We start from the raw sequence: 23,459 nt of genomic DNA, 5'->3' as shown, positions 1-23,459 counted from the left end.
ACAGATTCGAAATTCAAATGTAATATTTTTTTATAATTAAGTGTAACAGTATTTATGGCCAGACTAAGTATATAGAAGGAGAAGTAAATTACAATAGGAGAAGTAAATTAAAAATGTGTCTGATATTATATTTACCGCTTTTGGGCGTGACTAACATACCCATCCTAAATTACAACAGTACAATTAGTTTTTGAACTAAATCGCGGACAGATAGACAACAAACTATAAAGATTCCTCATTGACTATGCAACCCTAAATGGATAATTCTAAGAGATCGAATAAAATTAAATTCTTAGTTTTTATGGTCGGGTTAGTAAAAGTATAACTTTTATAAAACCCTGTCACATCGAAAAAATAAAGTTTCATTCTCTGAGAAATGCAGACCCAAATGTAACGTTTCAATGGACAACTGTTCATTTTAAATTTACCCTAATGGAATCATATCTGTATTTTTTATCAGCTGTTAATTATTTCATATCACATTAAACAAACATAATTAACAAAGTATGGCAAATGTTATAATCCTTTAACAGATTTCATAATTAATAACAAACAGTCATTAAATCAGAGATAATATTTCAAATAAACAAGTTTCAGTATTTTAACTGGGATCAATGAATACTAGGAATAACTAATAACCCATGGCTTCCTTCATCATACCAATATACATTATTACTATTTAACCTACTTAAGTTATGGATTAAGTTAAATACCTTCTTAGTGACTACCTACATTCTACAATTAACCTAATAAATTTTAGGTAATTAGTTTTTACGGTATCTACTTGACCTTGATTAAGAGGCATAAGAATAACTTCATACATATTTTAGCTTTCAACATGTATTTAGTGCTTTATTTAATACTTTAATCCTTCTGCTTAAGTTGTTTTTCAATCAAATTTATATCTTAACCTACCTTTTCAATTACCTGTAACTTATATGATATCTAAATACAAAATTTGAAATTTATATTAAACTCACACAAACTCAAACATTTATTAATTCAATTAGACTTCTAATAGAAGTACTTTTGAATTGTCATTTTACAGAGTTTTAACATTTACCACCGGTTCAGAAAGCAGTTTCCACAGAGAAGAGCAAGGCAAGAAACTCTGCAATTGTTCTTTTAAAATAAAATCAATATTATATTTTAGTTCTACATAATATGTAATATGTACATAACAATGATGCCAAAGAAGTGTCCTGTGGTTCTTAAGTGACAACATTCCATGGATTGTCATCTTCCATATATTCATTAATGCTATAGTAGGCTCTCTGAACTAATACATTCTTAATATAGTTTTTGAATTTAGCACTACTAAACTATTTAATACTGTGAGAAGTTCTATTAATTTCTTAATGCCTTGTCCATAAGAATGGTAAGTGTCAGTCTTCTCTATTTTTTGCTTTTTTTCAATATTGAATAACAGAATGTGTTATGATCCCCTTATACACGAATGAATCAAATGACAATAGTAAAGAGACAACAATAAATAAAAGTATGTTATAGACTTTTTTTTGCAGGCAGATTTTGATTCAACATAAAGAGTTTGAGCATACCATATTGAGGTATATATAGATGCTTTATTTCTATTAAAAGTGAAAGACATAAAATAAATTTAATAATGTTTAAGATACCTAGAGAAAATTTGGGTTTTCTTATAGGTTGGCGTGGTCTCTCTGTATCCTATGACTTATCAACGTTTAAGATTTTGAGTTCTGAAAGTTTAGGGGTTTAAAGAGAAGGAAACAAAATATTTCTTTAAATATTTGGATTTTTACCCCCTGTCCATATTTTCATTTGACAAAACCATAGGCTGTAAGCTAGTTATTTTTATTTATCCTTTGTTTATATAATGAACTATTTTCTTAATTATTATTTATAATGAAACATTCCATCTGATGCATCATTAATAATTAATATATAATCAGATCAATGACATACCATACATAGTAGTTAGTGTGTCACACAAATCATAATGATAAGGTGACAAGGCCTGCATAAATAAAAACAATAATATTCCCTCACAGAAAATAAGGTTATAATTTAAATTACATGTTGCATTGCAGTCTGTGTAATCAAAATGCAAATTTTACATTGATTTTAAAAATATTTTTGGCTGTATATTGAAAACAAATCTTTATATATAATAGAGTGATTTTTTAATTTTTGATACAAGATAAATAAATGAACTTTCTCACTCAATACAAACAGCAGCAACATAAATTAAACTACAATCATGTATTAAGTATATGTTAACTTACCAATATTTTTAACCATGATGTTCTTCAATTCGTCCAATTCTCCGTGGACACGAGAAATTGTTTCTAAATCTTTGGACTCGCTGTAATGTTTCATTTCTGTAGCCAGTACTCTTGCAAATTCACTGTTCATAGCGTATGGTATAGCTGTCTGGGCAGTATCCCCAAACACTGATGTGAACCTCCTTTTGATTTCATTGAGAAATAGGAACGCTCTGGATCTTTGAAATTTCTAGAATATTTATGAAAATACGTTTAAATATAATTCATTCATCAAACACTTCAGTAGATAATAAACATTTACTCACGTCATCGGTAATGCAGAAATAAACTAATTTATTCTCAGCAATGTAGTGAAAGAGATAATTTCCATGAGAATAAGTTAATTTGTCATCATGTGGTGGAATTTTTGATAAAATCTGTTCGGTGACTTCAGTAAAGTTTCCAGCACAAGTTGCATACTTGGCTAAAACAACTGTGCCTCTAGCAACCACACTAAATAAAATAGGCATTTTGCTCGAATTCACTACGTTATTTAATTAAACAATGGACACAAAGAGCCAACCACTAGTGAAAACAACTCGTAATCCTAGAAATTTATCACTGAATTAAATTACTGGACTGCGTTATATATTTATGGATAGAAATTACACTAATTATTTAACTGTAGTGCAACTTTCATAACAAAATTAAAGCTAAAAGTGAAATTGGAAATCACGTCAACCGCTAGAAACGACGACAAACAATATAAGTAGGCAATTACTAAGTAGCAAAAGACAAAGACAACATGTTTCACTGCTCATTCATTTATAAATTTTTACGTCAATGTCATATAGACGTTTGCATGCCTTGATCGCCTCGATATAATTTAACGGCGAAAGTATGAACTAAATTTGACAGTCCGACCGTATTGTAGAATAAAAATCCTGAGTTGCAACTCTCCTACTGCGACTTGAACTCCATAGAAAAAATAGGGGCCCCGATGAAACAAATTATTTAATTGAAATACTCAAATAAATGTGTATAGACAATTCATACTTCACACTTCAAACACCACCATTAACACATGGATCCTAGTTGCTAAAGAAGTGATTTGAAATCTTTACACGTAATAGAGTAATTTTATAATTTCTCTCTATCTTTTCGATACCCTTATGTAATGAGGATAAAAAACATCCATATCCAATAGAAACAAAAATTCGATATTTTTTATAATCACGTGCGCAATTTTCTTCTTATTTCTATTATAAGCGCAAACGCCACCTTAGCCCCGGTGATTCAACTTTTTTCACTTTTAAACTCTAGCCCCAAATGGGCAATTTAGACCTATATTATATTTTTAGCATTGATTTCGATTTTTTTTTGCTATATAATACTTCTAAATGCCAAGTGTGGGTTTGTTTACAAAATAAGCGTTCTGATTGGCCACTGAAATTCTAATCATCCAACCAAAATGCTCAGATCGGTATAATAACATTACAGAATTATAGTTGCCCCAAATATGTTGTAATTTTTAACATCCTGGTGAATATTTCATTTTATGTGCAAACTAGGTTTGCAGGTAGACTCTTAACTGACCCGAGACATAAATATGGCAATATCATGAAGTCGTTACGTTATGACATGAAAGAAAGACAAAAACAATTTCACATTTATGTTATTATAAGCTAACGAAATTAACAATAAACTACAATTACCTTTAATTTTTCCTTTGCACTACTGTAGGTATAAAAATCAACAACATGATTATATTAAACATTATATTTGTTATAAAAAAAATTTAAACCCACATAACGCAACATAAATCATAACAACTACATATTTAATAAGTAAAGAACATTTTAAGCTCATATTATAATATTTTTAAATTAAGTTAATCAAAATAATCATCAATATCAATATCCGGATTCAGTATATCATCTCCAAAAGGAGTCAAATCAATTTGGTCTAAAATAAGATTTTCACACATTTCTTCAAGATCAGTTTCTCCAATCAATATAGCACCTTGCAGTCTGCCATCCTTAAGTACAAATTTAATATATTCATGACCCCGGGTCATTCTTAAAAGAATTTCATAATTTTGACCAAGGCCTTGTCCATTGTATTTTCCCAGTAACACTACTCTGTATCCAAAAAGATTAGTGCAGTGGGTGAATAATTCAAAGCAAAAGTCTTGTAATACTTCTTCTTTTATTATTTTGGAATGCATGGCCTTAGCAGCCATAGCACCCATTTGCCGAGCTTGGGTCCATAGTCTTAGTTGAAACCAGTGAGGAGCATGTTCCCATGATGCACAAGCAACATCCCCAGCAGCATATACATCTTTAATAGATGTTTCTTGTAATTCATTGACAGCTAAGCCTCCATCTGTTCCTGATAGTGGTTTAATATCCCAGGTAAAGTTAAGAGCAGGTTCCACCCCTGTGGCAGAAATTACAAAATCACATTGAACAGTCTTTCCATTACTTAATTTTACATCCAGAGGATACTCTGTATCTTCTCTTTCAACTACAGATTCAACTTCCACTTTGTAAATGATTCCTAACTCTTGCTCCCCAGTTTCATTTCTTGTATTCTCTAATTTTCTATACCAATCAGGTCCAAGTGCTGCTGATTTCAGATTTTTATTCAATGACACTAAAGTATCTTCCTCAGAAAAAATATGTCTTCTTAATACAGTACCAGTATTTTTTTCTATATTACTTTTGAAGGTATCTTGAAAGAATTCTGCTGCACCTGGGTCTACAAATGTAGCTGAAATGTAATCATCCCTTATAACCCAGACCTTCTGAATCCCTCTGGTAGCATGCACTATTTCAGATGCAATGCCACCATTACCAACTATAACCATTTTCCGACCATTCTTCAATTTTTCTTGGAACTCTTGTACTGATTCTGTATCCCTAATACCAAGTATTCTTTTGCATTTACTGGAATCAGATATCAATCTTGGTATACCTCCTGTACATATACATACAACATTATACTTTATCCTTATTCCCCTTTCAGTTAAAGCAACTTTATTTGTGGTGTCTAGGTGTTTCAGTGAGTCATACACTATACTCAAATTAGGATGAATTTTCTGAAGAGAAGTAGCTTCGGTATCGTGGACATCGAATTTAACAATAGTTTTTGCATAAAAACTTACGTTGCTGACGTTTTTGATTAACGAAGAAGCGGTCAAGATGATAAGGGTTTCTTCGGGGTGTAATATTGCAAGACTTTCCACACATGTTACACCGGCTATTCCTCCACCTACAACTAAATAAGTTGCTTTATGTTCAGACATTAAATACAAAATGATTATGGTAATAATTGAATTGTTTTTACTAATGTAATGTTTAGAATTAAAAATGTTTACGCCATGGTTTTAATATAACGCAGACAGAAGCAAAATTTGACAATTAATAGCAATGTCAAGTGTCAACTGTCTTTATAGTGTCAATAAGTTATTTGGTGGAAGCTCATAATATAAAAGATTTATATTCCGTGGATAAAAAGCCCCTCTTCATAATAGACAAATTAAGAAGAACTCATTATCAGCTTAATATCATACTGCTATATAGCTAGCTACTATGGCAATATGATACTAGGTAGTTACTAAAATTTATTTGTGATTATAAAATACGCCTGATTAAGTACTAGTAACTCCGTGTAAAATGGCGTTAGTGATTTTTAACCGTCGTTGTCATTTGGAATGTATTTTTTTATTTTTATAACGTTTGTTACCTTTACAAAGTATTTTAATTGTATTGTACTGGAAGTATTCAATAGTAGAATGAAGAGTGAACCTTCTACAGAAGCGCAAAACATTTTAAGCCACATCTCAGCTTACCATCAATTACGATCGAGGGCAAGTGTTACTCTATTAACCAATAAAAACCCACACAAAAATTTATGTCTATTCTTAATCGTACTATTTCTTAATCTGTGATACAGTTGAAGTGTCAAGTGTCAGAAGTATGTCGTTTGAAGTATACATTATTTACCTATGTAGAAAATTGAATTTTAACAGCTGAAGAGTGAAGTGAGCTGAAGTGATCTGTGAACTGAAAAAATCAGTATTGGGTTTGGGATATGGGTATAACGAACATTTGTTATTGTTTTAAAACTAAATGAAAATAGAATCTCGATGAAGAATTTTTAAATATTTATAATGTAAAACCGACCCGTGCGTGTGTTTTTACTATTCATTTGATTACATTTTGTATAATAATTCGAATATCATATATGATCCGATAACAAAACACCATGTCTATGCGAAGATTTTATTTCATATTATCTTTGTGTATATCAATTTTTTGGTATTTTCCTTTAACTTGGAACTTAACTTTTATTGGATTATTTAGCTTGTCAGTAATCGTGGCAATCTTCGCATTTACTCTTTTGGGCCATGTATCACTGTCTTCTCCTCATCAAACATCGCTTTTTATAATAGATAGTATTGAAAAGGAAGCTCGAATGTTGGAATCCGCAATAAAGGTCTGTAAGTCTCGACAAAGTAACATAAAAACATAACTTTTTTGTTTTCTGAAAATTTATCCATACATTTTCATTTGAAGGAGGAGCAAAGCAATTGGTCTTATTCAAGTAAAAAGCCACATTTGCCTGTGGTTTTTGGGCGAACAGTTGATAGCCAATTGCAGCAGTTAATAGACTACTTTCTTAGAGATTTTGTGACAAGATGGATAAAAGAACTCTCTCATAAACCGGAACCTGTTATTGAAAAATTTAAAGAACACATTTGGGGAGGTGTTCAAAATTTGTATGAGAGAATGTTGAGAGTAGATGCTGAAAAACTTTTGGCAAATGATATGGTGACAAAAATTACCCAGCACTTTGAGAGGATAAGAATTGCAAAAAGTTGTGCGTAAGTATATTGTTGGCAAAAATATGCCCATTAAAAACATACTTAAATATATAAACTTTATTAAGATATATCTACACTTTTAGTTACATAAAATTCTCCACAAAATGCATGAATCTATACTAATATTATAAAACTGAAGAGTGTGTTTTTTGTTTGTTTGGTTGAACGCACTAATCTCAGGAACTTCTGGTCCTATTTGATAAATTCTTTCAATGTTAAAGGCTATATATACATATACCACGGGGCAAGCCACGGTGGGCCATTAGTAATTGATATGTTAAATAAAAGCAATTTATTTCAGATTGGAACTTAATCAACCGCCAGTTTTTGCTTTATTGCCTCATTTAATGTCTTTTGATACGGAACTACATTATCTTCGACAAATAAGTGAAATGATGGTTATGTTTTTGATGCCTAGATGCTACTCTTTAACACCAGTTTCTCATTTACTTAGAGAAGTGCTTGCGTGCAAAAGTATGTACTATAAATACATGTTTATTTATTAGTATATTCCAAATCTATAAAACATTGTCTGTTTTTAGTTCTTCAACCTGCAATAGATCTTATAACAGAACCTGATTATATAAATCAAAAGATTATACAGTATTTAGAAGCACAAAAGGAAGTGGATGCTATGCATGTCCGAACCCATGAATATGCCAAAACATTTGAAGATTATATTCGCCTTATTAATAACTGCAATAACATTGATACACTTAAACGTTTGAGGTATGTAAGTTGAACAGGCTTAAAGAATTTGTAGTTTCGTAAGTGTTGCCCACTGAACTGTAACATTTGTAATTGTGGATAGTATATTCTTGTACTCCAAATGTTAGTTACTTAATAACATTATCATTTTTTATTTATATTATTTTTAACTCCTGTTGCCTGGACGAAATTGCTTTGTTACGCTCATGTTTTTACAAGTTTTAGAGCAATAAAATTGTTTTCATTCCTTTCATTTTCATTTAATTTCATTCATTATCATATAATTTCATTTCATTCATTTTTATTTCTTTTGTTTTTTGTTTCAATATGTCTGCCTGACTAAATACTAATCCACCATAAAAAAATGTGACAGGTATGACATAGTAACACAGATCATGCAAGCAACAACTCTGCAAAATATTAAACGAGCCAAAGGTGTTGATATAGAAGTGATTGATAAGAGCGGAAACCAGCACAATGTTAGCCGGCAACAAGTGGCTGATGCAAGGAAACTAAAGAGATACATTGACCAATTGACAATTGCTAAAGCAGAGTGTGAGGCTGCATTACAGAGCTTGGGGTGGGATGGTGCTTTTCCTACTGTGGAATCTGATAGCAAGGTATGTATTACAATTTAACAGCTGTTTCAATTTATAATGAGAATTTATTGTTATATATGAATATAGAAACATCTATTAATGTGCAAACTAATCTATGCCAATAGTATTTTCTTGTGTTTGGTTTCACGCGAGTATTATACATTTAGAAATTAAAAAACTTTTCAACGGATTTTAAACGCGATTTATTCATTATATTATTAACCCGACGTTTCGAACACTTTACAGCGAGCGTGGTCACGGGGAGACTGTCTCCCGTCTCGCTGTAAAGTTTTTAATCTATGCCAATTTATAAATTTATTGATATTTGTCTATACTGTTATTAGGTACCTTATATAAATTAATAAATAAATTACGACCCTAATTATTATCAGAAACAACATAACAAAAAATGTGTACTACAATTATTGACATTTAAGCCAGTTATTACATAATTAATTTACATGAAAATTATAAACTTTATTTTATTTAAAAAGACATTGTTAACAAATAAAGATACAATATAAACTATCAATAGACTATATCATTTGTTTCCAGACATTGCCTCTACATAAAATATTGGAGAGTGTGACTGGGAGGAGGTATCTTTCAATGTTTTTGGAGACACTTTGCTCGCAAGGTCTTGTTGGGTTCTGGACAGCAGTGGAAGAACTGAGGCATAGTCCAAGAAGTAGTTGGCATCAGCTCGGCGCTGAAATTTTTTATACTTACATAAGATCTCCGAGTGCTGAAATTAAAGTTGATAAGGTAGGTCCTCTTAATATACAGAAAAGCTGCATTAAGTTTTGCTCTATCTACAAATTTGCCTAGAAAAAATTCTTTGCTATAAGTATTTGGCATTGAAATATTTTTTCTTTGTTTTTGTTTATATTATGTTTGCTCTAGATTAGGGCTCAATTAATTTTGAAGCATGTATAATTCAACCTTAAAAATAACGAAAGTTCACAAAGCAACATTTATATTTTTAAAAAAAATATTTCAGGAAACAAGGAAAAGAATGGAATCGTTTTTATTAGGTGACACTGGGCCAGAAGTATTTTATGAAGTCCAGGACACTGTAGTGGATACAATTCAAGAGAAATATTATCATTCCTTTTTGCTTAGTGATCAATATAAGGCATTAAATGCTGAACTTGCTACAGAAGAGGCTAATAAAGGTTAAAATTTAAATAATATTTAATAGCTCCTTGGTTTTTGTTATACCTGTAATAATATTTGCTACATTTCCATTAAATTTGGATAAGTCTTTTTTGGATTTGGTGAAATATGAGCTGCAGTCTCTATGTTACTCACTAAAAACTTCCTCAAATGCTATCCTTTATATTTTTAAATCAGTGTATGGAATCTGTCAGTTGTATGAAATCTTGTGTCAAAGCTTTCATCTTGTATCTTTAAACGAGCAATTCTTGTATATATATATAATTGGAATCTCGGAATCGGCTATAACGATTTTCATGAAATTTAGTATATAGGGGGTTTTGGGGGGGGCGATAAATCGATCTAGCTAGGAATCTTTTTTAGAAAATGTCATATTCATGTTTTATTCGTGTTTTATCGACTTAAACTTAGTTTTTTAACAAATAGGAGGCGTTTGAGTAGTCCCAATTTATTATGACTCTTACTGACATCTATTGGCGAATAATAATACTATAAATGCGAAAGTTTGTGAGGATGGATGCATATGTATGTGTGCGTCTGTTACTCTTTCACGCAAAAACTACTGAACCGATTGCAATGAAATTTGCTTCGTAGATAGCTGGACAACTGAAATAACACATAGGCACTTTTTATACCGATATTCCTACGGGATACGGACTTACGCGGTTTCAACCGCGGGTCACAGCTAGTATGATTAATATGGCATACTATTCTTTTAAACTTCCGTTTGTTTCTAGATGAATATTGCAATAAATATTTATGCAATTATTTCAGAATTAATATCAGAGAGGTCCCCAATTGAAGATCGACAGCTGTCAAATGAATCGGTATCATCGGCAGAAAGTGTTGGTGGTACTGTACATTTAATAGAACATTCTACTTATGCCAGGAGGAAACTCGATCAATTGCAAGAGCGACATAATAATAAAACACAGGTATTCATTATAATTCGTTATTGTCTAATGAACATTCGGATTAATGATTTTTGCAAAAAAGAAAACTTGATTAATAGTGAAATCAAAACATTTCATTCATTCATTTACAGATTCAGATGTGATCTTTTTTAAAAAAACTATGATTTATTAGAAAGTAGTTGGCATAATATATTCATTAGTTTCCTTTTAATGATTAATATTTGCTTTATGATATTATTCATTGAAACTAGTGTTATTTGTAAATTCAGTGCAGTTACGTCTTGTCTGAATATCAGTGCAATATTATATTTTATTTTTAAATAGCATCGCTGTTTATACGGCAATTCCTGCTTCATGGTAGCTTCAACAACGTTTCTATATCTATTTAATGTTAGGCCGTTGTAATGTTACTGAATTGGGTATAATTATTACACATTCCATTAAAATAACGCCTTAAATTGTGAAATGTCGTAAATTTCAGGCGTTAGCAGCACTCCGGGCGTCGCTGAAACCGGAGTCGCCCGCGCTAACCATGCTCGCTAACGAGGTGGAGCGGCTCGCCGGCGAGCAGATGCGGCTCGAGGCGCACCTCGCGCGCACCGACACGTGGGCGGAGCACCTGGGCCAGTGGCGCGCCAGCGTGCACAGCGCTGAGGTGCGTGTGCGTGTGAGGTCAGGGTGTGTGTGTGTGCGGTCGGGGTGTGTGTGTGTGTGTGTGCGGTCGGGGTGTGTGTGTGTGTGTGCGGTCGGGGTGTGTGTGTATGCGGTCGGGTGTGTGGGTGTGTACGTGTGGGGCGCTGGAGACTGTGGTAGTGTGTGTGGGTGTCTGTGTTTGTCTACATACTCCCGAACTAACCGATAACGACGATAACGAGCTCGATAACGACGCGGAGCTGCTGGAGGGGAGATGGATACGCCTTGATTTAATAAGTAGTAATTAGTGTACGTGTAGTGGTGGGGATTAGGTATGTGCGTGCAGTGCTTTATAGTGCTGGGGACTGAATTAGTGTGCGTGTTTGTGTGCATACGGGCGTGCGTGGTGGTGAGGTGAGGTCTGTGGATGTATGGTGGTGTGTGATACTGTCTGTGTGTATAAGATGTCCAGTTAAACAATGGTAAATTCAAATTATTAACTTACTAGCTTTCTGCCGGCGGAATTTCCATGAGAATAGCACCTTTCATCGCGGTAAAAAATAGTCTATGTCACTGTCTAGTCTCCCCTTATCTCCAGACACGAAATCACCAGCAAACACAGTTTCACATTTGTAAGCTTTTTATATATTATATCATATATGTAAGATGGTTGTGGAAAATTTTAATTATGTTGTTTTAGGACATCAATTATTAAAATAAGACCGAATATAAATATGCTTAATTTTTCATTTTTCTTATTAGATGTTTTTGTTATAGATTATTGATGAATCAAAACCACCCCAGTTTGTGATAGTTGTTCATATGGCTGAACAGGACCCAAGCAATGAAGACAGACCTGAACAGATCACCACTGGGTGGGTGCTTTTGAGGACACTCAATGAGTTTCAGGTATTTTTGCTAATTCCTCTTGATTTACTTAATCCCTACTAATATAATATTATAAATGCGAAAGTAACTCTGTCTGTCTGTCTGTCTGTTACGCTTTCACGCCTAAACCACTGAACCGATATTGACAAAATTTGGTATGAAGATAGAATAGAACTTGGGAAAGGACATAGGATACTTTTTATCGCGAAAACAGGATTGAAAGAGTGGAAAGACGGGATGAAAGTTTGTATGAAAGTTCGTTATTGTCAAACCGATTTTGATGAAACTTGGCATGAAGATGGAGCTAAACGTGGGAAAGAACAAACCATACTTTTTAATGCAAAGAAAACACTCCTTACCATGTCGCGCGATATAAGCGAATTCTACGCGGGCGAAGCCGCGGGCGAAAAGCTAGTTTATTATAAAGATTATTGTTTTGTTATTTTCATTATTCATAAACTAACTTACTATAACTCTTGTCTCATTATAATTTTGTATTTGTAGCAAAGTGGCTAAGCCTGATTCAAAGTTACTTAAATTCTATAATTTAGTATAAAAATATAAATTTTGATATTTGTTATTGGGGAAATGTTCATTATTTCTTTCTTAATATGTAAATATTTATAACTTTCATTACAGGAACTTCATCGAAAATTAAGGCCTATGTGTTCAGAACTAAAAAATCTAGAGCTTCCTTCCAATTCTTTTAAATTTATATTTGGAAAAAATGACAAGAATTCGTTAGAAAAGGCGAAAATTTTGATACAAAAGTATTTAGAGGTTTGTTTCAAAATAACTTTCATCTATTTATTCAAAATTTAATGGGTGTATTGGATATTAAATGGTCTTAATAATTTATCATTTCATACATATGTTTCAGTTTGTTTTAGAAGACGATAGATTGAATCAATGTGAAGCGCTTTATACCTTCTTAAACCCTAGCTCTGAGTACCTTAAACAAGGTGACTTACCAAAGAAAAATAAGTTTTCATTCTCTACATTGTTCAAAAGGTAAGAAAACTGTTTATTTATTTATAATACTTTTTTGTTGAAACTTAAACAAAATCCATACTAATATTATAAAGTGGAAAGATCTGTGTCTGTTCGTTTGTTGTAATATTTTTAAAGGGTTTCTTGTACTTTCACTTTTATGTGTAATATGTACTAATGCGAAGTTTACGAAATTGATCTAAAATTACAAAAATTTTTTGGATCCTAAATAATCCGGATCCTAAAACCTAAAATTTGAGTGACGGTAAATATTTAAATAATATTATGAAATATAATACACATACGTGTATTATATTTCATAATATTATTTAAATTCTTAAAATTATGCGTATTTAAATTTTTAGCACCAGTAGTGATGGAACAAATCGATCGTCTCAAGAGAAAGAAGCGTACCCGCATATATCGGCTGACGAAGACGAGATATCTATGTACCTGGATGGGAACGGCGGCGATAATGCTGGCAAAAACGTTACTAATTCTTTGAGAGGTTTGTTCCATTCTTGAATGTTTTTTTTTATTTAATACTATAATAATGAGCAATAATTTTAATATATGGCTGTCAATTGGTCCTTAAAAAGATCTAAGTAACATAAAATAGGACTTTATTTGATAGTATTTATACATACTTTGTACTTTTAGAGTTTTAAGAATTTTAAGTGCTTAGTTTAACGGATATCCGTTAAACTAAGCACTGTTTTTAGTTTAACTGTTTTAATTTTAAAAACCCTTATAGGGAATTCTAAGAATATGGCGGCCTAATATTTTAGTCTGTGACCAAGCATGTTCTCATGATATCATATTGATACCAGTTTTTAAATCCTTACATTTTATCACAATTAAAACTTCTATCATATATTAGGCACCGGACCAATAGGCGAAGAAAGGGACAGCATAGCGGAACCGCTGTACGCTCTGCTCAGCGAAGTGTTCGATATGCGTGGTGTGTTCAAGTGGCTCAGGAAGACTCTGGTTACTTTCGTGCAAATCACTTATGGACGGACTATAAATAGGTGAGATTGGATTGGAGTTATGTACAAAAAGAGAGATACAATAGGTTGGATATATGTACAAAAAGAGAGATACATTAGGTTGGAGTTACGTACAAAAAGAGAGATACATTAGGTTGGAGTTATGTACAAAAAGAGAGATACAATAGGTTGGAGTTATGTGCAAAAAGAGAGATACAATAGGTTGGAGTTATGTACAAAAAGAGAGATACAATAGGTTGGATATATGTACAAAAAGAGAGATACAATAGGTTGGAGTTATGTGCAAAAAGAGAGATAAAATAGGTTGGAGTTATGTGCGAAAAGAGAGATACAATAGGTTTTTCTTCTTACTCACACAATAGTGTGAGAACAAGCTCATATTTACTTTGGATCGACTATAAATAGATGATATGCTTTTCTAGTAAAGGGATGGTTGTAATTAAAAGTTATAAATAATTCTGTAAGTAAACATATGTAAAACGTAAAGATAGTATATCACATCTATCAGTGTTTTATTATATAATGTTATCTTAATATTGGTCGCAAATCTTTAACCACGTGGATCGAAGTTTTTCGTCTTATTTTATATTTTAATGTATGTTATGACTCTTGCAGGCAAATAAAGGAGACGATATCATGGTTGTTCTCAGAGCAGATGTTGCATTACTACATTAGTATAGTTTTGAAATCGTGGTGGCCGGGCGGCGTTCTCAGTGAAACTACCTCCAACCGAAATATTAGAGATAAAGGTATATTGAAGTCAATATCAAATTTAATTACAAATTTAATTTAATTGCCTTCTTGTGTGAACCCATAGCTTTTGAGTTATAGATGGTTGTTAATAGTACTTACTCTTGGGAAATTGAGAATAGATAAAATTTGGTACTAATTAAGTTATTTGAAAAAACAGTAGGTTAATTTTGACTACCTGATATTAACAATATCAATAGAGCAATGAGCCTTTTATATACCTCTCCTTTAACTTGACTTTCAAGACTTTTAACTTCACTTTCCAATTTCCATACAAAATAATTATTTAATTTGCTATATCATCTTTACTATACCATATTGTAAAAATCCTGCTAATCATATCCTACTAATATTATAAATGCGAAAGTTAGTAAGGATATTCCTACGGGATACGGACTTATGCGGGTGAAAACGCGGGGCGCAGTTAATATCACAGTAAAGTAATATGAGGTTATTTGTAGAGCACACGCGAACGCTGGCGCTCGCGCAGGTCAGCGAGAGCGTGGTGGGCGCGTTCTCGTCGCTCGTCGGCGCGCACGCGGCCGCGCGCGGTGCTCACAAGCTGTTCTACACGCTGCAGAATAGCACGCACAATAAGCAGCTCTTCTATGTAAGTAGAGATGTAGAGCACGGAGGATTATGTGTAGAGATGGAGAGTGTAGGGTGTGTAGTACATTTAGATATGAAGAGCGTTTGTGTGAACCGCATGTAGAGATGTAGAGCGTGTATGTAGAGACGTAGGAAAGTGTGGGGTGTGTACATTTAGGTACATTTAGGGATGTAAATCGCGGGTGTGTACAGCATGTAGAGATGTAGAGCGTAGAAGAGATACAGAGCGTGGGTTTGAAGCGCATGTAGAAATATAGAGCGCGGAAGGTAATACTTCTAGATATGTAAGGATGTAGAGCGCAGTCATATTGCGCAATTATATATATACGGGAATTTGACGTATAAAGAGGTGCAAAGCGGAAGACTCACGCGTGTAGAGCGCTGCCCATCGTTTTGTTTGTGACCCTAACAGAAAAAACAGTTTTTCTATGTGAGTGTATACGTGTAGTGATGTAGAGGCTTTCGAAGGATTTGAAAGTGAAAAGTACTCGAGGATACACAACACAATACAAATACACGAATTTTTGAAGTGAAACTTCTTTAGAATCGTTGTGATTTCAAATCTGATGCAACGGAAAAACGACAGGTAAGAGACACAAACACCGGCAAAGAGTGAGACAGAAATATACATACTATTTTATTCATTCTTTTGTCGATTTACTGAAGTTTCACTTCTATCGTGTGTGAATCGCACACACACCTTTTTTATAAGCTAACAGCTCTCATCGGTCAAGTTTTGATCCGAGCGACCATTACGTTTATAAACAATGAATGTCAAAAACATCAAATAATGATAATTTAATTTCTAAAAACTGCATCAGGAAAATAACTAGATATATTAGGAACTGTTGATTTATTTAATATCAATTTTTCTAAATGTTTTTGCAATGCAATGCTATCTTTTAATTGCATACAATAACAGTATAATAACAACAACAGCAAGAGTGGCTGGAGACAAAAATAATATGGTTGCTAATCCTGCAAAAATTGCTGTTACAATAATAATGTAGTTTAGTTTCCTTTCACCGAGCGATATCAATACACGCTGTGGCTTCGTTTCTATGCATGAAATCGCCTGTAATATAAGACATATATATATATTAAAGTATTAGTGACCACAACTTTATCTTTATTAGAATAATCGTATGTATAAAACTTATGCTAATACTATCATTACGACCGCGACTTTTATTGCGTTGACAAGGGATAGACAGTTCTGTTTAACGCGCATAAATCCCGATTCCGTGGGATTACCGGTATAAAATCTATCCTATGTCCTGTATCTGGTCTAAAACTATCTCCTAGCAAATTTAATACGAATTGGCTCTGTGACCTGGGCGTAAAAAAGAGACAGACACGCAGACATAGTCTGTCTATGATAGCCGATATTCTATTAGGATTATAAAACTTTGGTAGTTCGGATAGACTAATATAATATAGACGGGTATGGATGTTTACTCAATCACACCAAAATTACTGAACGTATTTGGATGAAACTTGGCAATGTTGTAGATTATATCCCAGCATATTATCCTTCTTATATTATAAAAATATAAGAAGGATAATATGCTGGGATAATAAAAATATAATAATATAATGCGAAAGTTTGTAAGGATGTGTGTGTTTGTTGATCTTACACGAAAAAACTACCGAACCGGTTGCAATGAAATTTGGTACTTAGATAGCTGGACAAATGGAATAATATATAGGCAACTTTTTATCCCGATATTCCTACGGGACATGGACTCACGCGGGTGAAACCGCGGGACGCAGCTAGTAATCTATAATATGCTAATACATATTTGCCCGTGGTTTTGTCTGCGGATGAAACAGGTAGGAAATATATTAGTTTGACGACAATGATTTCGCATAAAGATTTATCGACTCGAACTCGACGTGAACACGAATCAAAAATAAAAATTCTTTACAAATGTTGCCTGTCAGTCTAATAGTTCCGGCTAGCCTCTAGAACGGTGGAACCGATTTTGTCGGCGTTTTCACTCGCAGATAGCTGATGTAACAACTTATAACTTAAATCACTTTCGATCACATAGATTTCATGGAAAAACTTATTCACGCGGGTCGCAGCTAGTACATAAAATCATTTACTCACCGTGTGTCTTAAATTGTCATCATTCTCCACAAAAAGTAATTTCTCGCCAAGTATATTTTCTGAAAAGGCATAAGTGATGAGTAATTTTGAAAGAAAATTGAAAAAATTTGATCACGAGGCTGGATCAATTTTTTCTATTCTTTAAAAATTTCTCATTTATAACGCATTTCAATGCTATAAAACTAAAAATTTAATTGAAGGCATACGTGATGTTATATAAAAATTATCATTTGTCCATTAATGAGAAACTTCAACCGACTTCAAAAAGAGGTGGATGTTATCAGTTCGCCTGTTTGTTTTGTTAGTTACCCCATAACTTTTAACTGGGTGAAACGATTTTTATGATTCTTTTTTTATTTGTAAGCTGGTGACTCCCATATGATCTATAGGTATGTGAATTATAAATTGTAGTCTAGTTCTGACAATTTGGAAGCAGTTTAGTTTTTTATTACAAGTAATTAATAAGTATTTACTACTACATCCTATAAAGCAAAGTCGCTTTCCGTCGTCTGTGTCTGTATGCATAGATCATTAAAATTACGTTACAGATTGTGATGGTTTATTTTTTCTAGATAGAGTGATTCAAAAGAAAGCTTTATATGTAAATATGGTGTAATATTGCGCTCGTGCGAAGTCGGAGCGAGTCAAAGTCGGAGAGAGTTATAACTTTACCGCTGCTGTCGACTCCAATAGAATTCAGTTCTTCCAGTTCGCCACTACGTATCACAATGGTGCTGTAATCTTCGTTATATCTGTACATTTCCTGTGCCAATGTGCTTGTGAAGTCGCTTCTATGGTTCTCGTATTGTCTCTTTATTTCGTTGAGGAAAAGAAATGCTCTGGATCTTTGGCAGGTCTGTAAATTAAAGATTCTTAAGATAGTATTTATTTATAGAGGGCTATTGTACATATCAATTATTGGAAAAACATGTTTTTGAATGTTGCATTATGCTTTCAATAATGTTTATTAGCTGCGCCCCGCGGTTTCACCCGCGTAAGTATGTATCCCGCGGGAACATCGGGATAAAAAGTTGCCTATGTGTTATTCCAGTTGTCCAGCTATCTACGTACCAAATTTCATTGCAATCGGTTCAGTAGTTGTTGCGTGAAAGAGTAAAAAACATCCATCCATATCTAAAAAGTTTCGCATTTATAATATTAGTAGGATATAATATGCTCTTCAAGAAACTAAAAATAAAAAAAAAAACAATAATTTAGCATTGAACAAAATCATCCACGGTTGTTGAAATAAATGTGATACGAGACATATACAAAAATAATATTATTATTACCATTATAAATAAACTAGATTTTGATGGAGTTAAGCCAAATTTATAACGCTACTGGACAACCCCTACGCAAGTCTGGAATTTTGTTATTTATTTGTTTATTTACCAAGATAAATCCATCGAAACTGACGAAAAAATTTAATTATAGATTTTTTTATATATTGAAACATCTCAAAACGCATCATAGTCTTCATAATAAACATCATTAGTCCTTACTTAAAGTGCGTTTATTTGTTTCTCTGTCACGTACCAAAGGAGCAATTTTATGATATGATTTTCGTTTCGACACTTAGCAGACTAGATAGGGAAGTAGACTAGTTTTTACCTCATTGAATCATCTTATTCGCATAGATATTTACCACGTCTACCACGCAGCCGAATCCGTGAAAAGAGAGCTAGTATAAAAATAAACAACTTACATTGTCAGTGATGCAAAAATAAAATCCATCCACATCAAGTATGTAGTGCAGCAGATAACGTCCATGAGAATAAGTCATTTTATTGACGTTCGCTGGGATTTTTAATATCACCCGTTCGACGATTTCATCAAAATTGCCATCGCACGACGCAAATTTGCTTACAACACTATTGTCACTAGCCACTGCACTGTATATGATAGGCATTTTACAAACCGATACACCTAATAAATTAGATGCTAAAAATGAAAAAAAAATCACACTCTTTCCTCCCTAAGTTTCGCATACTTAAACTATCCTTTCACATGTTCGTGTGAGTACGGACGCGTTTGATGTACCGCTTTATATTGGAACGTAATCACGTTATGAATATGTGATTCGAAGTGCGAACATTCTTCCGCAAATCAGATGATAATATAGTGGTTCTTAAATTAGCCGGCGTCGGGACACTAGGTAGCGCTCCATCGGAATTGTCAGCGAGCACCGATCAACGTCACGGTTTTACATGGGCAAGTGGTTGTGTGTTATGTTAATTGAATGTTATTTTTAATTTATGGCGGACGTTTTTTACAGATGTATCTACTAGGTATCAGTAGATAGTATAAAACAATGTCGCTTTTTGCTGTATGTGTGACTTTATCTTGAGATCTTTAAGGGGGATTTTGATGGGGTTTTTTTAATAGATAGAGTGATTCGAGAGGAAATTTTGTATGTATAATGACATCCGATCAACTCCAAATTTAACGCGTACGAAGGCTAGTCTAATAGAAATGATTAGCATAAGCAAAAGTTTTGTCGGGGTCTATGAGTAGTATGTAGTATTATATTTATTATATTCTTAATTTTGATTCAAAAATTAGTTAAACACTATGTTATACTTTATACGATAACTAACTGCGCCCAAAGTCAAAGTCAAAGTCACCCGCGTAAGTCCGTATCCCGTGGGAATACCGGGATAAAAAGTTGCCTATATGTTATTCCAGCTGTCCAGCTGTCTACGTACCAAATTTCGTTGCAATCGGTTCAGCAGTTTTTGTGTGAAAGAGCAACAAACACATACACACATCCTTACAAACTTTCGCATTTATAATATAAATTTTCATAGATGTTTTATACATAAAATAAAATATTATCAATAGAAAAGTAATTCTTTTTTTAATTAAAAAAAAATAATTTTGAGAATTGTTTCTAATTACCCCCGATTACAATTACCCTGATTGATTATATATACCATAGTTAAACAGTTTTATAAATACGTATTATAAATACTAATAAAAAATTACGTATTTAGGAAATCTTCGAGCTGGTTCTTCTAGAAGTATTTCCCGAGCTGAAGCGCTACCACACGGCGTCGCTCAACGAAGCCAAAGCGTATCGACAATAGATAAGTGTAATCTGATAATAATGCTTACAGGGATGCTGTCGACAGATGCTATTTATTTTATTTTTCTACTCCTAATTTTATATTTTCTTATCTGTGACGACTTATGTACGTACAAAGTACGTATGTGTTTAACTTCGGCTATCAAGCTGCAAGCACTCGACCGATCTCATTTTTAATGACTTTTAATGAAATATAATGCTATATGTTGCTGTGTTAGTCTAGAATATTGGTCACAATATTGTTTTATATATTTCGTACTCAGAAAAATCATTAAGCTCTTATATGACACTTAATTTAGTGAAACTTTACTAGTGTCATGGTTTTCTTATCGTTTTATTGTGTCGTTTGTTTCACTATTAACTGCATGTATATTCCACTTTTAAAACAAACACGTTTCCATTATAGTCTCAGTTTTAAACCAAACAGTATACACACAAGAATCTCTTAAACTTTAACAGATAAATGTAGAATGTATATGTAATAGGAACGGTCGGTTATTTTAAAAAATAAGTAGTTCGGTCGTGTTTCATTTTATGATCGATGTTGTAGTTTTTATTGATATAATGATCACAATCTATTAAGTAGTTACTACGTAAACAATATGACGTGTTATATGTTGTCAATATTTTGCTGACATATCAATATTAACGGGACTTTTAATGAATTTTTATAGCTACATTTAGTTTCCGATTACTTAATATGTGCCAAGACAGCTATTCTATAAATTTCATGGTAATTTTGTTTTATTCTATAAAACGTCTTTACAAATGTATTATCAATTTGTCAGGATATTTTTTTTCAGAGATATGTAGTTCAAATGGGGACTGATTTAAATGTATTTATTTTTATTTGAAAACATTTGCTTTGGAGTGACGTTTGAAATTGGTCGAATTAATGATCCATGAGTTATCCATAATTTAGTATGAAATTGTATTGTTTTAGATATTATTATGAGCATATTTAGCAAATCGAAACATATGACGTACCTGACTGTTATTTTTTGTAGTTGTGATATGTCGCTGAAATTCAAAATTTTAAACATTGTTGTGATAACAAGATAATCATGAATGTTGACTGAACCTTAAGAATTATTAAAAAATGTTGAAAGAATAGATCATTTAAATAATATAACTTGATGATATAAATGCGAATGTGGTATAATTGCGATTGGCGGATATTTCCCATTTTCTAAATAAAGTCTCATTCAGATTCAGTTATAATATTAATCAGATTTTGTTATATGCATATTGTGTGCATATATTTAAATGGCAAGGAACAAATTAAACATGTTTTACACATTATGATTTTTTAGGACGTAAGATGAATTACCTGAAGTTTCATTGAACTCAATTCATTTTAATAAAAAAAACCAAATTCCGATATTTCAGTATTGATAAATAAATGTATATTGTTTAAACAATTGAATAATTTTAACATGAAGCGGGTTTAGATCATCCTACTTATACATAATAGGTCGATTTGCCGATCAGTTAGTAGTTGCATTTAATGTCGAAAAACTCTAATAATAATTTTTTACATCATTTTTTTCTCTTAGCCCAGTAACAAACGTTAAAGTTACTTTTATTGAACCAAAAATGTATCCTAATATAAAAGTATTTAAAGTTAGTTATCCTAATAGTAAAAGAGGCAAAGCTTTCATTTCCTAACAAGTTGTTTCATGATTATTTTACATTCTTATTTAATAACTATCCCACGTTTTCTAGTCGTTAATGTAAGATACAGTTTTAGCAGGCGCTGTGGAATCATCTAGACGCCCTAGGCAATTGTTACGACTGTACGTGTCTTCGAATTTCACAAAACTACATTTTGTATTAGACCTAATAATGGACTATAGTTATTTTTATATTTTGTATAGTGTATGTCTGTTATATGAACTCTTGTAAATATAAGTGTACGTACGTGCAAATTATGCTACATTCCAGTGTTTCAGGTATTTTAAATACCGTTTTAGCTTTATGTGTTATGGGGCCTAATCATTTAATTTGTTAGACGTTAACATTCGTTCATCAATAGAATATTAGTAGATTTAGAAATAAAGGACTTTGAAACGGATTTGAGACGCAATTTATTGAATGAATTATTTACCCCGATGTTTCGATTCATACTTTACAAATCAGTCTGCCCGTGACCACGCTCGCTCGTGTTTTAAACCCGTTAAAAAGTATAATACTCGCGTAAAGTCAAGCACAAGAAAATAGTATAATAGTGGATGTTAGTTAGCTAACATTTTCAATCAGGTAAATAAAATTGAAAATATGTGGGTAGTTTTGAGTACTTCATTATTTAAGAATAAGTCTGTCTTTAAAATTTTCCATTTCTACAGCGTTGCGAATTATGTGATTCGGCCTCGCTTTAAGTGTTATTTAATGCACAATATATGTACCTAATATAAGTAATAATACTTTTTAGTTTTGTATATTATACTCTTACAGAAGGCTCTAAGTATTTCGAATAGGTACTAAATTATACTAAACATTAATGTTTTCACGTCTTTGGGACTATATATTAAATGTTATATTTAACGTTGACTAGATGTACCTTGATAAGGCATGTTCATCTCTGTGTAAATTAGAATGTTCAATAAAATAATATCTGACAATTTGTTTGTTTTATCCATTACTTCGAATTTAATTTAAATTCCTGACCTAATATCGCGTTAGATCCAGTATGATTCAGTACCCGGGGTTTTAAACTAAGGGGGAGGGATAAAAACTATTCTTTGTTCTCTTTCGAGTCTTTGGTGCGTACCAGTAACGTATGATGTATATATGATGATGTATCTTCATTTAATGAAATTGTTGACGGTTGTAACGCTATATACGCTGCAT

At 32.6% G+C, this 23,459-nt stretch overlaps 3 protein-coding genes across 3 annotated transcripts in view; 1 reads left to right on the top strand and 2 right to left on the bottom strand.

The window, feature by feature from the left end:
• The window catches only part of LOC119833254 (vesicle-associated membrane protein 7), a 10,916-nt gene extending 7,849 nt beyond the window's left edge, over positions 1 to 3,067 (bottom strand). Inside the window, exons 1-2 of the mRNA XM_038357215.1 lie at positions 2,570 to 3,067; positions 2,265 to 2,493 (exon numbers count right to left, since the gene is read on the bottom strand). Coding sequence (XP_038213143.1) covers positions 2,265 to 2,493; positions 2,570 to 2,773 — 433 coding nt within the window. The 5' untranslated portion in view covers positions 2,774 to 3,067. The remainder of the gene's footprint in view (positions 1 to 2,264; positions 2,494 to 2,569) is intronic.
• A 944-nt stretch (positions 3,068 to 4,011) lies between these two features.
• Positions 4,012 to 5,654, bottom strand: LOC119833490 (pyridine nucleotide-disulfide oxidoreductase domain-containing protein 1). The gene has a single exon (XM_038357513.1). The coding sequence runs from the start codon at positions 5,548 to 5,550 to the stop codon at positions 4,135 to 4,137; it is 1,416 nt and encodes a 471-aa protein (XP_038213441.1). The 5' UTR covers positions 5,551 to 5,654; the 3' UTR covers positions 4,012 to 4,134.
• Positions 5,655 to 6,284: 630 nt separating this feature from the next.
• Positions 6,285 to 23,230, top strand: LOC119833494 (sorting nexin-25). Its single transcript, XM_038357516.1, has 17 exons — positions 6,285 to 6,743; positions 6,824 to 7,131; positions 7,433 to 7,605; positions 7,674 to 7,860; positions 8,213 to 8,459; positions 8,994 to 9,203; positions 9,439 to 9,613; positions 10,389 to 10,549; positions 11,010 to 11,183; positions 11,939 to 12,070; positions 12,689 to 12,829; positions 12,930 to 13,060; positions 13,405 to 13,547; positions 13,920 to 14,070; positions 14,665 to 14,798; positions 15,261 to 15,409; positions 20,518 to 23,230. Exons 1-17 carry the CDS (start codon positions 6,513 to 6,515, stop codon positions 20,608 to 20,610), a joined length of 2,940 nt encoding a protein of 979 aa, XP_038213444.1. The 5' UTR covers positions 6,285 to 6,512; the 3' UTR covers positions 20,611 to 23,230.
• The last annotated feature ends 229 nt before the right edge of the window (positions 23,231 to 23,459 follow it).

The sequence above is a fragment of the Zerene cesonia genome, chromosome 17 (genome assembly GCF_012273895.1).
Source record: "Zerene cesonia ecotype Mississippi chromosome 17, Zerene_cesonia_1.1, whole genome shotgun sequence".
Taxonomy (NCBI): domain Eukaryota; kingdom Metazoa; phylum Arthropoda; class Insecta; order Lepidoptera; family Pieridae; genus Zerene; species Zerene cesonia.
This window is presented reverse-complemented; position numbering and strand designations above follow the sequence as displayed.